This window comes from Sminthopsis crassicaudata, chromosome 3, assembly GCF_048593235.1.
Source record: "Sminthopsis crassicaudata isolate SCR6 chromosome 3, ASM4859323v1, whole genome shotgun sequence".
Classification (NCBI taxonomy): domain Eukaryota; kingdom Metazoa; phylum Chordata; class Mammalia; order Dasyuromorphia; family Dasyuridae; genus Sminthopsis; species Sminthopsis crassicaudata.
In genome coordinates, this window is record NC_133619.1 from 421,577,578 (window position 1) to 421,594,520 (window position 16,943).

At 32.7% G+C, this 16,943-nt stretch overlaps 1 protein-coding gene across 1 annotated transcript in view; it reads right to left on the minus strand.

Moving 5' to 3' along the window:
- The window catches only part of ITGAV (integrin subunit alpha V), a 122,667-nt gene that overhangs the window by 15,649 nt on the left and 90,075 nt on the right, over positions 1-16,943 (minus strand). The window contains exons 15-21 of the mRNA XM_074302918.1: positions 16,544-16,651; positions 13,247-13,305; positions 11,911-12,065; positions 10,055-10,192; positions 9,326-9,393; positions 8,162-8,309; positions 7,576-7,668 (exon numbers count right to left, since the gene is read on the minus strand). Of these exons, the coding sequence (XP_074159019.1) occupies positions 7,576-7,668; positions 8,162-8,309; positions 9,326-9,393; positions 10,055-10,192; positions 11,911-12,065; positions 13,247-13,305; positions 16,544-16,651 (769 nt within the window). The remainder of the gene's footprint in view (positions 1-7,575; positions 7,669-8,161; positions 8,310-9,325; positions 9,394-10,054; positions 10,193-11,910; positions 12,066-13,246; positions 13,306-16,543; positions 16,652-16,943) is intronic.

A 16,943-nucleotide genomic window follows, 5' to 3' on the forward strand; every position in this document is an offset into this window, starting at 1 on the left:
AGACCACAGAAAAAGATAATGATGAATATTGGAGGGTATGTGGGAAAATTGGAACACTAATACATTGTTGGTGGAATTGTGAACGGATCCAAACATTCTGGAGAACAATTTGGAACTATGCTCAAAAAGTTAATCCAGCAATATTACTACTAGGCTTATATCCCAAAGTGATACTAAAAAAGGGAAAGGGACCTGTATGTGCCAAAATGTTTGTGGCAATCCTTTTCATAGTGGCTAGAAATGGAAACAGAATAGATGCCCATCATTGGAGAATGGATAAATAAATTGTGGTATGTGAATGTTATGGAATATTATTGTTCTGTAAGAAATGATCAGCAGGATGATTACAGAGAAACTTGGAGAGACTTACATGAATTGATGCTAAGTGAAATGAGCAGAACCAGGAGATCATTGTACAAGGCAACAACAATACTATACGAGGATCAATTCTGATAGAAGTGGCTATCTTCAATAATGAGAGGATACAAATCAGTTCCAATTCATCAGTAATGAACAAAACACCCAGTGAAAGAACACTGGGAAATGAGTATGGACCACAACATAGAATTTACACTCTTTCTGTTATTGTTTGCTTGCATTTTTTCCCCAGGTTATTTTTACCTTTTTTCTAAATCCAATTTTTCTTGTGCAGCAAGATAACTGTATAAATATATACACATATATTGTATTTAACACATACTTTAACATATTTAACATGTATGGGACATGTATCTAGGGAAAAATTATCCGTGTATACGTTTTGTCAAAAAAAAAAAAAGCTATAATAAAAAAAAATGATAGGAGGGTACAGGGTTGAAAAGGATGTTAAAAGTCAAAAAGAGTTTTACATTTGATTCTAGAAATAATAAGAAGCCATTAGCTTACTGAAATAAAAAGCCGTTTGGGGCAGCTAGATGGAACAGTGGATAGAGTACCAGCCGTGAGGTCAGAAGGACCTGACTTCAAATCTAGTATCAGATTTTTTTTTTTAAGCTTTTTATTTACAAGATATATGCATGGGTAATTTTTCAGCACTGACCCTTACAAAACCTCCTCTTCCAACTTTTCCCCTCCTTCCCTCCACTCCCTCCCTTAGATGGCAGGTAGACCAATAAATGTTAAATATGTTAAAGTTATGTTAAACACAATATGTGTGTACATATCTATAGTTATTTTATTACACAAGCAAAATAAGACTTAGAGATAAGGTAAAAGTAAACTGAGAAGGAAATAAAAAATGCAAGCAGACAAAAACAGAAGGAGTGGAAATGCTATGTTGTGGTTCACACACATTTTCCATAGTTCTTTCGCTGAGTATAGCTGGTTCTCTTCGTTATTGAACAAATGGAAGTGATTAGGCATCTCATTGTTGAAGAGAGCCATTTGCATCATAATTGATCCTCATATAGCCTTGTTGTTGCCTTATCTAATGATCTCCTAGTTCTGCACATCTCACTCAGCGTAAGTTCATGTAAGTCTCTCCAGGACTTTCTGAAATCATCTTGCTGGTCATTTGTTACAGAACAATAATATTCCATAACATTCATATACTAAAACTTATTCAGCCATTCTCCAATTAATGGGCATCCATCAATTTCCAGTTTCTTGCCACTACAAAAAGGGCTGCCACAAACATTTTTGCCCATACAGGTCCCTTAACCTTCTTTAAGATATCTTTGGAATATAAGTCCAATAGTAACAAAGATAGATCAAAGGGTATGCACACTTTGATAACTTTTTGAGCATAGTTCCAAATTGTTTTCCAGAATGTTTGGATGCATTCACAATTCCACCAACAATGGATCAGTGTCCCAGTTTTCCCATATCCCCTCCAACATTTATCATTATCTTTTCCTGTCATCCTAGCCAATCAGAGAGGTGTGTAATGGTATCTCAGATTTTTCTTAATTCTCTGGTCAATAATGATTTGGAGCATCATTTCATATGGCTAGAAATAGTTTCCATTTCTTCATCTGAAAATTGTATGTTCATATCCTTTGCCCATTTATCAATTGAAGAATGGCTTGATTTCTTATAAATTAGAGTCAATTCTCTATATATTTTGGAAATGAGACCTTTATCAGAATCCTTGACTGTAAAAATGTTTTCCCAGTTTATTGCTTCCCTTCTAATCTTGTCTGCATTAGTTTTATTTGTATAAAATCTTTTTAATTTGATATAATCAAAATTTTCTATTTTGTGATCAATAATGATTTCTAGTTCTTCTTTGGTCACAAATTCCTTCATCCTCCACAAGTCTGAGAGATAAACTATCATATGTTCTTCTAATTTATTTATAATCTCATTTTATGCCTAGATCATGAACCCATTTTGACCTTATCTTGGTGTATGGTATTAAGTGTGGATCAATGCCTAGTTTCTACCATATTAATTTCCAATTTTCCTAGCAGTTTTTGTCAAACAGTGAATGGTTATCCCAAAAGCTTGGGTCTTTAGGTTTGTCAAACACTAGATTATTATACTTATTGACTATTTTGTCCTGTGAACCTAACCTATTCCACTGATCAACTAGTTTATTTCTCAGCCAATACGAAATGGTTTTGGTGACCACTGCTTTATAATATAGTTTTAGATCTGATACAGCTAGACCACATTGATTTGATTTTCTTTTTTTATTAGTTCCCTTGAAAGTCTTGAACTTTTTTTCTTCCAGATGAATGACTTTTGTTGTTATTTTTTTCTAGGTCAGTAATATAGTTTTTTGGGAGTCTTATTGGTATACCACTAAATAAATAGATTAATTTAGGTAGTATTGTTATCTTTTTTATAGTCACTCAACCTATCCAAGAGCACTTAATATTTTTCCAATTGCTTAGATCTGACTTTATCTGTGTAGAAAGTGTTTTGTAGTTTTGCTCATATAGTTCCTGACTTTCCCTTGGCAGATAGATCCCCAAATATTTTATATAATCAACAGTTATTTTAAATGCAGTTTCTCTTTGTATCTCTAGCTGTTGGATTTTATTAGTGATGTATAAGAATGCTAATGATTTATGTGGATTTATTTTGTATCCTGCAACTTACCTAAAGGTATGAATTATTTCTAATAGCTTTTTAGGAGAATCACTGGGGTTCCCTAAGTATACCATCATAGCATCAGCAAAGAATAATAATTTAGTTTCCTCATTATCTACTCTTTAATTTCTTTCTCCACTCTTATTGCCAAAGCTAGCATTTCTAATTCAATATCAAATAGTAATGGTGATAGTGGGCAACCATGTTTCACTCCTGATTTTATTGGGAATGGTTCCAGTTTATCCCCATTACAAATGATGCTTACTGATGATCTGTTTTAAGGAAAAGTCCATTTATTCCTATACTCTCGTTTTTAATAGGAATGGCTGTTGGATTTTATCAAATGCTTTTTCTGCATCTATTGAGATGATCATATGGTTTTTGCTAATTTGGTTATTAATATAATCAATTATGTTAATAGTTTTCCTAATATCAAACCAGCTCTGCATTCCTGGTATAAATCCTACTTGGTCATGATGTATTATCCTGAGGATGATTTTCTGTAATCTTTTTGCTAATATTTTATTTAAGATTTTTGCATCAATATTCATTAGGGAGATTGGTCTATAATTTTCTTTCTTTGTTTTCAACCTACCTGGTGCAAATATCAGTACCATGTTTGTGTCATAAAAGGAATTTGGTAGAAATCCTTCATTCCCTATTTTTTCAAATAGTTAATTGTTTTTTAAATGTTTGGTAGAATTCACATGTAAATCCATCTGGTCCTGGGGATTTTTTCTTAGGGAATTGATTAACAGCTTGTTCTGTTTTGTTTTGTTTTTTTTGTTTGTTTGTTTGTTTGTTTTTTCTGAAATGGGACTATTTAAGCAATTTACTTCCTCCTCTTAATCTGTAAGTCTATATTTTTGAAGGTAGTCATCCATTTCACTTAGGTTATCAAATTTATTGACATAAAATTGGGCAAAGTAACTCCTAATTATTACTTTAATTTACTCTTCATTGGATGAAGTTCTCTCTTTTCATTTTTAAGACTAACAATTTGCTTTTCCTGTTTCCTTTTTCTAATCAAATTTACCAAATATTTATCTATTTTGTTGGGTTTTTTTCATAAAACCAACTTAGTTTTATATTTTAATTTAATATCATTTTACTTCCAATTTTATTAATTTCTCTTTTTAATTTTGGAATTTCAAGTTTAGTATTTGATGGGGGGGGTTTTAATTTGCTCTTTTTCTAGCTTTTTAAGTTGCAAGGACAATCCATTGATCTTCTCTTTCTCTATTTTTGACTCTAGAGATATAAAATTTTCCCTTATTACTGCTTTGGCTGCATCCCATAAATTTTGGTATGTTGCCTAATTGTTGTCATTCTCTTGGATGAAATTATTAATTGTGTCTATGATTTGCTGTTTCACCCATTCATTCTTTAGGATGAGATTATTTATTTTTCAATTACTTTTTGGTCTATTTACCCCTAGCTTTTTGTTGAATGTAGTTTTTATTGCATTGTGATCTGAAAAGAATGCATTTACTATTTTTGCCTTTCTGCATTTAAACTTGAGGTCTTTATGTCCTAATATATGGTCAGTTTTTGTATAGGTTCCATGAACTGCTGAGAAGAAAGTATACTCCTTTCTGTCTCCATTCAGTTTTCTCCAAAGATCTAGCATTCATAACTTTTCTAATATTCTATGTACCTTTTTAACTTCTTTCTTACTGGTTTTGTGGTTTGATTTATCTAATTTGGAGAGTGCAAGGTTGAGATCTCCCATTATTATAGTTTTGCTGTCTATTCTTGCAAGTCTCTTAACTTCTCCTTTAGAAATTTAGATGCTATACCACTTGGTGCATATATGTTTAGTATTGATATTGCTTAAGTGACTATGCTACTCTTTAGCAAGATATAGTTTCCTTCCTTATCTCTTTTAATTAAATCAATTTTTGCTTTTGCTTGATCTGAGATCAGGATGGCTACCTTTGCTTTTTTTTTTTTTTTTTTTTTTACTTCACCTGAAGCATAATAGATTCTGCTCCAGCCTTTTACCTTTACTCTGTATGTATCATCCTGCTTTAAATGTGTTTCTTGTAAACAATATATTGTAGAATTTGGCTTTTGATTTAGTCTACTATCTTATGGGAGAGTTCATGCCATTCACATGTATGGTTAAAACTACTAATTCTGTATTTCATGCCATCTTATTATCCCCAGATTATACTTTTTCTTTTCCCCCTTGCCTCCCTCCCCAGTATTAAACTTATGGGCACCACTTGCCTCATGAAGCTCTCCCTCTTTAGAATCCCTCCCATTCCCCTTGAGTCCCTCCCCCTTTCTTATACCTTTCCTTTATTTTTTTTCTGCATTCCCTTCTATTTACCCTACTCTTTTCCTTTCCCTTTTTCCTCTCCAACTTTTTAATGAGGTAAGAGAAGTTTCTCTATAAACCAAATATATCTAATATTTTCTCTTTGAGCCAAATCTGATAAGAGTAAGATTCACACAATGTTTCTCCCCCTCCCTTAATTCCATCAGTTATGACAGGTTTCCTTTGCTGACTTGTAATTTTTCTCTTTTTACCTCCACTTTTCCCTTTTTCTGATACAATCTTTCCACTTCTAATTCCCTTTTTTTTTATTATTATAACAGTATAATCAAATTATACACACGCTCTTTATGTATACCCATAATAGAAATACAGTTCTCAAGAGTTCTTTTTATCTTTTTATGCTTCTCTTGAGTCTTATATTTGGAAATCAATTTTTTTTTTGTTTAGCTCTGGTTTTTTCATTAGGAAAAAATAGAATTCACCTGTTTCATTGAATGTCCGTCTTCTTCTCTAGAAGGAAATGCTTAGCTTAGCTGGGTAGTTTATTCTTGGCTGCATTCCAAATTCTTTTGCCTTTCAGAATATCAGATTCCAGGCCCTTCGATCCTTTAATATGGAAGCTGCTAGATCCTGAGTGATTCGTAATGTAGCTCCTCGGTATTTCAATTATAATAATTTTTTTTTTCCTGGTTGATAGTTCTGAAATTTAGCCACAATATTTCTTGGAGTTTTTATTTTGAAGTCTCTTTCAGAAGGTGCTCAATGTTCAAGGAAGGAATGAAGGAACATAATATCCCCACAATCAAGATATTATTAGCATTTATTGGAATAACTTTTGGGGGATATATACATTAACTTAAATGTGCTACCTTCTCCTCATTTCAGAGAAGCAAAGAAAGAAAAATGCATAAGTACTATATCCTAGGAATGATGCTAAGCTTCTTACCTCATTAAAAAATTGGAGAAGAAAAGGGGAAAGGAAAAGAGGAGGGTAAATAGAAGGGAATGCAGAAAAAAAAATAAGGGAAAGATATAAGAAAGGAGGAGGGACTCAAAGGAAATGGGAGCGATTCTAAAGAGAAGAGCTACATGAGGCAAGTGGTGCCCATAAGTTTAATACTGGGGAGGGGGGTAAGGGGGAAAAGAAAAAGAAAAGTATAATCTGGGGATAATAAGATGGCATGAAATACAGAAGTAGTAGTTTTACCCATAAATGTGAATGGGATGATAATGATGATAAAAACACGATAAAAAAGAAATATAATTCCTGCCTGGAGCTTACACTTCCAATATGTGAAAACAACATACAAAAGGGACATGAATGGAGTAGGGACAGGGAGGATATGAGAACACTGACCTGAAACCTGAAGTCATGATTTTAAAGTCAGGAAACTGAAAATCAGAAGCAGAGCCAGGAGAGGAAAGAAGATAAGTTCCAAGGGAACTTATCAATAGGAGAAATGGTAGCAGAATTCTCAAGTGTAAAGCATGACAATACTAATTCTGGTCTCAAATAAGCACATTCAGCCAATAAAAAAGATTGAAATAAAAACTTATTTAAATAGATAATCTTTGATTCAACTGTGTTAGGAATTTCTTCTCCTTATGCATATTGCAACCCACTAGAGATCCTTGATACACTTAGGAGTTTAATGATTTGTCCAGGCTCATACTGCTAATAAATATCAGCTTTAAGACTTGAAGCTGGCACATCTGAGACATATTAGCTAGGTGATATTTCTCTTTATTTTCCATCAGCTAATCTGCTTGGTTTCTATTTCAAGAACATGGTGTCTTCCCCAGCATAAGCCCATTACCTGAAATTTAATCATCATGGAGATTGATTCCATTCTGACACTCAATGACTTCTAATTGAAGGGATGGGAAGCAGAGAAATAAACTCCTCCTAAAGCCTTCCTTTAGGGGACTCAGAACTTTCTAACTACATTCTTTATTTTTTATCATATTTCCTACTTGGTTTCAAATCCACTACCCCTTCCCAAACTTCCCATGTGCCTAGTACAGTGCCTGACACATAGCAGATACTTAATAAATCTTTAGTGACTATTATTGATAGACTTCAGTACCCTATTTACTTTGCCAAGTTATTTTTTCAGACATCTAAGACATTTAGAAAATATTTCTCTTGTGGTCAACTATGGTATTGACAAAAACATTCTGCTCTCTCTTCAGCAAAAATAAATAAATAAATAATTTTAAACTGCAATTAATAGAATTTAACTAGGTTGTCTTACTTTAGTTCCAGCTTTCATGGGATTTCCAAGGTCACATACCACTTGCCGTGTTTGATTCTCTGTCTTAAATGCACAGGACAGCCTTGATAAAGTCTATAATAGGACAAAGAGATTGAAAACACACAACAATCAATATAAACACAGACCACAAGTTCTTTGAAGAACTTTACACTTAAATATTAAAGTTTTTAATTAATTTTCAAGTTAATATTTGATGGAAAAAAAAACTAATATTCCTACTGCACATGAATGGAACATTATAAGTCTAAGGTCTTTAGAGAAGTTAGAAATATTTATTTAACTATTAATACAGAATGTAATAGAAAAGCTTGGTTGGTTCAGATATTGCATTTAGTAGTCAAGTGCTTCTTCAAGATGTCAAAAATTGCATATCATTTCAGGATTGCAGACTGCTGGGTTTTGAAGACAATTGTGATAGATAAGACAAGACACTCCAGAAAAAATCCTTAGGTAAAATAGGCATGGTAGCTCTACAACTGCGTGGTGAGCATTAACTCAGAAATGTTTATCAGGCTTATCAGTGCATTTCAAAGATTAGAAAAGAGTTCTAGATTTAGAAGCTTACCTCACTGTTACGGACACCACCAATGAAATCTGCCTGGGGAGGAATGGATACAATAAGCTCAGCCTCATAGGCTCCTTCCCCTAAATTCTGGGCATTAACAATCAGTGTCAGAGGGTTGTCATCACCAATATAGATCTTCTTTTGATCACTAGAAATGAATACAAATCCAGGCAATAAATGAAAAGAACATGGCAAAACCAAGTCCATCATTTTAAAAAATGATTTGAGAAGGATTAAGAAGATTTGCATTTCAATAGAACAAGAACATACATAATGAATAGAAATATTAGTACTTTCCCACTATAATCAAATAAAATAACAAGAAAATATTGATAAATCACCTCCTCTGAGACTTTTAGTAATAATTCCTCTTTTCTTTTGTTCAAAAGCTTATTCTTAACCTAACCATTCTTTTAAAAACACATTAAATGATATATACATTGTCCCTCCTGTTTTCAATTGATTATAAAATATTTTATTTATATGACTAAAAAAATAATTGGGGTGAAAAGGGAAGAGAGATTGTGATTATTTGTTTCCATCCAGGATTGGACAATCAAACACATATACAGTTAAGTGTTAAGGACCATACTTAGGTGAAGGGGCAGGTCAATTCTCTGAGAGCCTCCACAGCTGTGAATCATAACAACATCTGAAGGAGCTGCAAAGCAACCTTTACTGACAAAGGTGTTGCTTGTGGACTGGGAATGAAATAAATTGGAGGCAAAGGGAAGAGGAGAGAGGTCAGACAACGTAACTGCCTCTCAGTCTCCTTGTATCATCATCATCCTCTCACATGAAGAGATCCACTCTACAGGTGTTAGATTTTCAGTAGTCACTGGCAGGTGGCTCCCACATCACAACAGTTAAGTGATTACACTATCAATGAATCTGTAGCCTACTACAAATAAATTAGGTATTTTCTCTAAGTCAAGTGGTAAGAGAATTCTGATTTTTTTAAAACCACAAACTACTTCTATTTATGAATCTCTAAGATAGTGATAATAATTACTTTATATAAGCATATTAATTTTTATTATCTCTATTAAGATCATGGAACTTTCAAGTTATAATGAAGAAAAGCAATCTTTTATCAAAATTTCTTCTTAAGAAATAGTTTATTGATATTTATTGATTATGTATTTACATAACTATAAAATTTACCTATGTACAGAAACTTCCAGTTTGGGTTTACAGACATTGTCTTCACCACAGTCCAATAAAATGTGAGCCTAAAAAAAATAATGTTCAATTTATATATGTGAACAAATGTCACTATTTATATCTTTTTCTGGCATGTGATCATAGTACAAAGATAAGTCTGGTAAATTTAAGTGTCTATAAAAAAAATACAAGTAGGAAGAGACAGAAATATTTGATAACCAAACAAATAGTAAATTATTCTAAAATTATTCAAAACATCTCTTGAAAAATCTTTTAAATAACTGTCGAAAATCATAGGAGAAAAAAACCCTTCCAAATAACAGCACCTTCAACATGATTAAACATACTAACAGTACTGAGTAAAAATATTTTGGGAGATCTTATCAAAGCCAAATTGCTATCAAGAAGTTTCCTTCTTTTAATTCCTTCTATCAATAATTTTCCTTCTTTCATCCACAATTCATATATTTCCCTTAATCACTTTCCTTTTTAAAAATTATTTTTCTTTTTGTTGTAAACCTTAATTATCAACAAACATGCATTTCAATATACAAACTAGAAAAAAGTTTGTAAGAGAAACTAAGTTTCCCAAGGAACACACACAGCACTTACACACACATATGCACACATGCATATACATACACATATTTGCCCTAGTCTGTTTTGATCTAATATATAAAAAATTAAATTAATGTGTGCTTTTAAGAAAAGATTGAACAAATATAGTACCTGTCGACTAATATTGGCAGGAGTGAACTGATTAAGAATGGGTTGCAATCCAGTCACATCAGCTGCAGTCTTGTAATCTAATCGATATTCCATGAAAATAGTAATTGGAGTAAGCTTATCTCTAAATTCAGATTCATCCTGAAAATGAAAATGACTATAATGAGTGGCAAAATAAAAACAAACAAAAACAAACAAACAAAAAAAAAGGTCCCTGCTCTCTAGAAGCTTACATACAGTCTAATGAGAAAACATGCCAACAATTATATCCAAACAAGATATACAAAGGATAAATTAGAGATAACCTCAGAGGGACACTAGCATTAAGAGGATTCGGCAGGAAAAATTAGTTGTAGAAAGTGGGATTCTAGTTGAGACCTGAAAGAAAGCAGGAAAGTAATGAGACAAGAGATGAGATGGGCAAGCCTTCTAGGTATGAGTTGTTCTAGCCAATGAAAATACCAAGAGGCAGAAGATGCAATATCTTGTATACTGTCACTGGTTCACACTGTGTGAAAGGAAGCAAAATATAACAAAAATGGAAAGGTAAAAGGTATAAAGGATGTAAAAGCTAAACAGGATTTTACATTTGATCTTGGAGATAATCTGGAAGTATGCAAATTCATTGAATAGGGGAATGATATAAGCTGACTCGTGCTTTAGGACAATAGATTTGACAGCTGTATGACAGATGGATCAGAATAGATAGATTGAGGCTTGAAGACTTCAACAGTACAGGCAAGTTGATGTAAGCTTTCACCAAGATAGTAATAGCATCAGGAACAAAATTCCTAGACTTGGGGAAGCTAGATAGTGCAGTGGATTGAACATCAGCCCTGGAGTCAGGGGGACTAGAGTTCATATTCACTTTCACACAATTAATATTTGTTCTGTGATTCTGGCCAAGTCTCTTAGCCCCCAATTGCCTCAAAAAAAAAAAAAAAAAAAAAAAAAAAAAAGAAGAAGAAGAAGCTAGACTTAAGTTAGGAAGTCCTGGGATCAAATTCAGCTTCAGATAAGAGCTACATTACCCTGGGCAAGTCACTTTCACTATTGTCTCAGTTTCTTTAACTGTCAAAATGGGGATGATAATAGCTCCTTCCTCATAGGGTGATTGTAAAACTCAAAAGTGATAATATCTCTAAAGTATTTAGCATAATTCCTAGCATATAGTAGTAGCTTAATAAATGCATATTTCCTCCCTCAGTCCTTGTTTTAGTTAGAGATCATCAAAACAAAGGCTGAATTGCTAACTTGTTGAGGATATTATTAGAAGGCATTATTCATTAGGTATGAGTTGGGTAAAATAGTTCTCTAAATTTCTTCTAGCTCTGAGATTTCTGGCATTCTAGAAAAAAATAAGATGCCCAGAAAGAACAACTTCATTTAATAATAATAATAATAATAATAGCTAGCATTTAAATAGCACCTATTATATAATCAGAAGGGAAAATATTCAGTAAATAGTCCTTCCTTCAGTTTATTTTCTTTTTAAAAAAATTATTGCAATATGAAAAAAATCTCAAAACTTATTTAAATAATAAAGAGGTCAGAAAGAAAAACAAGAAGATAATATAGGTAACATCATTGTTTATTGTCCTTAGTTTTCAAAGAGGACTATGACATTGAGAAAGTGATACCATAATAAACAAGTGAATTGGATGTGAGAGAGAGCTGTTCAAAATCACCACCCTCGCTCTCTCCTCTAGAGCCAATGGGGTGCAGTGGTAAGATATAAGGCAGGATGACTGGAGATAAGTGCAAATTATTTTGTAATGTATAACATCTATAAGATATTGTTACGAACTACGAACAATGACATAAACCTATTTCTGTTGTTTTGTTTGTTTTGTTTTTACCCGTAAATATGCTGTAAGCTCCTCACATTGCATCTGACCACCTTTTGAAATACTCATGTTCTTTGAGTGTCCAGGTGATTTGTTATGGAGAAATAGGGCTCTCCTAATGGCTCCTTTTTGCTTCAGTTTATCTAAAAGAAGTTCAACCTGGAAATCTATTAAAGTCAACAAATAAAACATATTTTTAAAAGTAGCAATCATTTTATACAGAAAATTTCTCATACATACTTTTTTCTGGATTTCCCAGTAAACAGAATTTTTTTTTCTTTTAAAGTAAAAATTGCCTTCGAATTCCACAAAACTAATAATATTCTAGACAACCAATATTCCAAGTTTTAGTGAAATTAAATCTTTAACACTTCATATATTAACATAGTTTTGTTTTTTATTAGACCTCTGATTTTATCAAAGAAGAGAGATACTAAAATCTTTCCTAAGGCAATTTGTAGTCTGAGAGCTGGCCAAGGCCCTAAGAGATTAAATGGTTTGCTCAAGATCATATAGGCAGTGTTTGCTAGAGGTAGAACTTGAACCCACGTTTTCCTGACTTCCTTTTCACTATTCCATGCTGCCCAGTTAGAATTTTCTACTCCCTAGCCCCAAACCTTTCAAAGTGTTGCAGCAAACCAATTTCGTATATAAGATAGGAAAATACTGGTCACACAATTTGACTGTTCAACATCCAAAAAAAAAAAAAAGACCAACAATGTAAGAGAGATGCCAAGTTTTTTTGATCCAAACATGCAGGAGGAAGTTCTTGATAGAAGTAACAGAATAAGTTTCAGAAATGAGTCTTCTATCATTAACACTGACAAAACTCATTTGTTAACTTGAATAAATATTTATCTGATGTTATATATACTAAGAAGCTCAAAACTAAGTTGACTACTAGGTACTGAATTATTTAGCTATAGCATACTCTTACATTCTTGCAATTAAAATGAATGAAAATATTTTGAGAATATTGAAAAATGATCACTCAAAAAATCACAAAAGTTATCACTAAACAGTATGACATAAGTTATATCTCTATTTTTTTTTAACATGGCTAAAGCATTTCCATTTTTCAATAAAAGGAGACGCATTAGGGTTTGTGTTAAAGCTTGAATTTCATGAGACTCCAAAGTATTCTATTCTGCCTCAGGGTTTCTAGGGGACCTTAACATAAAAACAGGTGTTAAAGCAAGAGGGATTTATAGGAAATTTAATATAAAGAAATGCTTTTGTGGAAAGTTTCTCTAAATTATGCAAACAGCTAATTTAGTATTTATCAATTATAAAACACTCTATGACCCAAAGAACAAAAACAGTAATTTTCCCTTGCAGCACAACTTACTCAGCTTCTCTGGAAGCCTCCCTTTGCCATCAGCCTTTAAGCAGAATCTCACATTAAAACTGTGGGGAAATGAAAATTATAAGTGCTTCCATCCAATGAAGAGCTTGACATATTCTTTTTCAGTATCTATATCTCACAATTCTAATCCCCAATTTATAATATAAAATTTTAACTGACATCTTTACACATGTCCTGAAATTAACTTTAAAAAGTGAAGTATAAAATAGTAATCCTTTCTAATTCAAACTATTCCTATAGTCAATTAAGTCCATTTTGTTCTCCTTTTATCCTTAGAAGAAACAGAACAACTCATTTAAATCTCCTTAATAAAAGCATGGAGAACTCACAAAATGAGTACATTTCCTGAGAGGTATTATTACTATTATTAATAATATCTAGTATTCATATAATGCTTTAAAGTTTGCAATATATTTTATTTTATTTTTTCCCCCTGAGGCTGGGGTTAAGTGATTTGCCCAGGGTCACATAGCTAGGAAGTGATAAGTGTCTGAGATCAGATTTGAATTCGGGTCCTCCTGAATTCAAGGCTGGTGCTCTATCCGCTGTGCCACCTAGCTGCCCCTGCAACATACTTTACAATTATCATCTTCTTTTACCCTCACAACAATCCCTATTTTACATGTGAGTAAACTGAAGCAGAGAAGTTAAAGGACTTGGCCCAGATTACACAGATAGTAAGTGTATGAAGCTGAATCCAGCACTCCACTGACCCTCTAGCTACCCTGTATTTAATAGTATCAATTATTATTTTATAGACGCTTCTTGCCATAGAGAAAAATGCCTGGGTGCATTGTTCTTCCTATATAGCAGGACTTCTTAACTTTTTGTCCTAGATTCCTTAAGCAATTTGGTGAAATCTACTGATCTCTTTTCAGAAAAAAAAAAAAAAAAGTTTATAAATTTTTTTTTAATTGGGGATTTCAAAGAAAATTAATTATATTGAAATGAAGACATAATTTTTCCTCCATCTAGGATGATATACACACACCCCTCACAAAAGTCTCTACATGGACCACAGGTGAAGAACTCCTGCTATCCAGATTTTAATACAATTGGTTTTAAATGATTGTACATGTTTAACCTATATCAGATCACTTGCTGTTTTGGAGAGGGGTGAAGTAAAGAAAGAAAAGACAAAATTTGGAACTCAAAGTCATATAAAAATTAATGTAAAAATTATCTTTACATTTAACTAAAAAAAAAAATACAGTTCAGGAAGAAACAAGTAAAATTAAATAAAAATTTAAAAAAATAAGAACAGTAAGAAACAGAAGCCTAAAACACATGGCTAAGCCTGAAAATACCTAGGTACCTGTGGAAAATGAGATTAAAAATGTTCTAGTTCATCAATCTTGTTACTTGGGGCAGCTAGGTGGAGCAGTGGATAGAGCATCAGCCTTGAATTCAGGAGGACCCGAGTTCAAATTTGACCTCAGACACTTAACACTTGGACCCTGGGAAAGTCACTTAACCCCAGCCTCAGGGGAAAAAAAAAATCTTGTTACTTGTTCTACTTCTGAGTCATTGTAGACTGAATCCTTAACCTCCTTTTCTAACCCTGTCTCCCATCAATACTGTGTTTTAGGTTTGTTTTTTTTTTGTTTGTTTTTTTAATCTCATTTACACATCAGACATCATCTTCCATCTCAACTCCCAATCCCCCTCCTGATATTGGCTTCACCATGCTACAACTGTGCTCCCTGATTGTGGTAACAGCTACAAACTGTTCTTCCCTCCCCAATCAATTGCCACCAACTCAGCCACAGCCCTTGACAGGCCCAGCTAAACTGTTTTAGTTTAACAAAGGGATGCAACAGAGTATCTCTTAAACAGCAAGCTACCCAAGAGCACTTAAATACATGTTTATAAATCATAAGTTACTTGACAGGCTGATGAATACTGTGCAGCTTCCTGGGAGTACAGAGGAAGACAAAAGATATTTAAATGTGTTTGGAGCCAACGCCAATGAAAAATAACTAAAAATAAATATGAAGAAATTCTAAAATGATAATGTAAATCAAGGAGATGATGTGATTCTATTAACAAAAAAAATTGTATTTTCACAAAACTCTTCAGTGACACTTTCGTATAGTATAGTGTAATAAAGTGGGTTTTTTCCTTACTATTTCTGTATAATTTCAAATCATCTATTTTTAAATCATTTCTTAATTCATGTCATGTTTTTTTCCAATGTATATCAGAAACATAAGGGAAATTTAAGAATCATGATAGAGATGTAAAATGCTTAGCACAGTTCCTGGCACATCATAAGATCTATATAAATGTTATGTTGTATTATTTATTTGAGGGAACAAAAAGAGGCTTTATCTCCCAAAACACATAAAGTGCTTCTTTAAAGAGATGATTTCAACCCAGAATATTTAATTATTATTTAATATTTTAAGTTGGAAAGGGAACATAAGTAATCAAAATGCACTAAACAGAGGATTTATAGAGAAACAAAAATTAAATTTTATTATTTTATTGCTTATTCTCTCTATTTCTTTGGTCTGGACCTGTTATTTCATTAATACTAAGAGGCATCAAGTATAGAAAATCCATCCATTGATGCAAACTAGAAACTTCTGGGAAACTTTTTGTCTTAAAGATTTTCTACGACAATGAAACCTTAAGTGAATGATCCCTGGTAACATAACTAGCATGTGCCAAATATGACTTTAATTACAGCTGCCAGGGAGACTGATTTCTCAAGCTCAGAAGTTAAGCCAAGGTAGGCATTCATTGAATTATCTGAACTAAGTTTAATATCAATATGTTGAGCCCCCAGAAGCAAAGAGCTCAAAGTTGCTTGAGAAGAGGCAAACCAAATCAAGCTAGAAATGGATCAAGTCAAAACATCTATGTCAATCAGTAGAAGAATCAGATATATGAGTAGCCTCTGTAGGTGGGATGGGGAGGCCAAATTTTTAAAAAGTTCACATAGCCATTATATATCAGAAGTAAGACTTAAATTTAGATCTTTCTAACTCAAAGTCTGTCACAATATCATTTATACTATACTGCATCTCTCATGTATAACTGGGAAATTTTGACAAGGTGACTTTTATTTATAGGTTGCATACTAATTCAAGAACTTTGGTATCATTTTCTTTGGAGATTATTTCTTTGGTCATATTATGGAACTGAAATAAAACTATACATAAAACATGTTTTATATTTGCTTTCCCTTGTTCTTTCAATTAACTATTTTAACACATTTATCATCTTATTGAATTAATATACTGTTAAGGCTTTTTATTAAACAAACATTCTTACCAGGAAACTTTGACATCTGTGCCAGGGAGTGGACAGGTCTTATTATCTTGATTTAGAATAGTGGGGTAAACTTCTAGGCCTGCATTTACAGTGATAACTGGCCTGGCTCTGTGGTGATGATGGTTGTGTTTTAAGGGGAAAAAAAGAAAATAAGATAAATTGAGAGAAATTTTTAATTTTATCAAGTTTGAAACACAGATACCATCTGGATTATATTTCTTAAGTGTGCTTAGTTCAGGGTGTCTTGTCTCCAAACAGGAGTCAAAGAGTTGGGATCTGTAAACATCAATTTTTTCATAATACCCAAATTAAGATTATCCATCACAAATCAAAAAGATCTAATTTTACAGGCTGGTTTACTAGGCATATGTAAACATAATCCCCTACCCCACCAAAATGT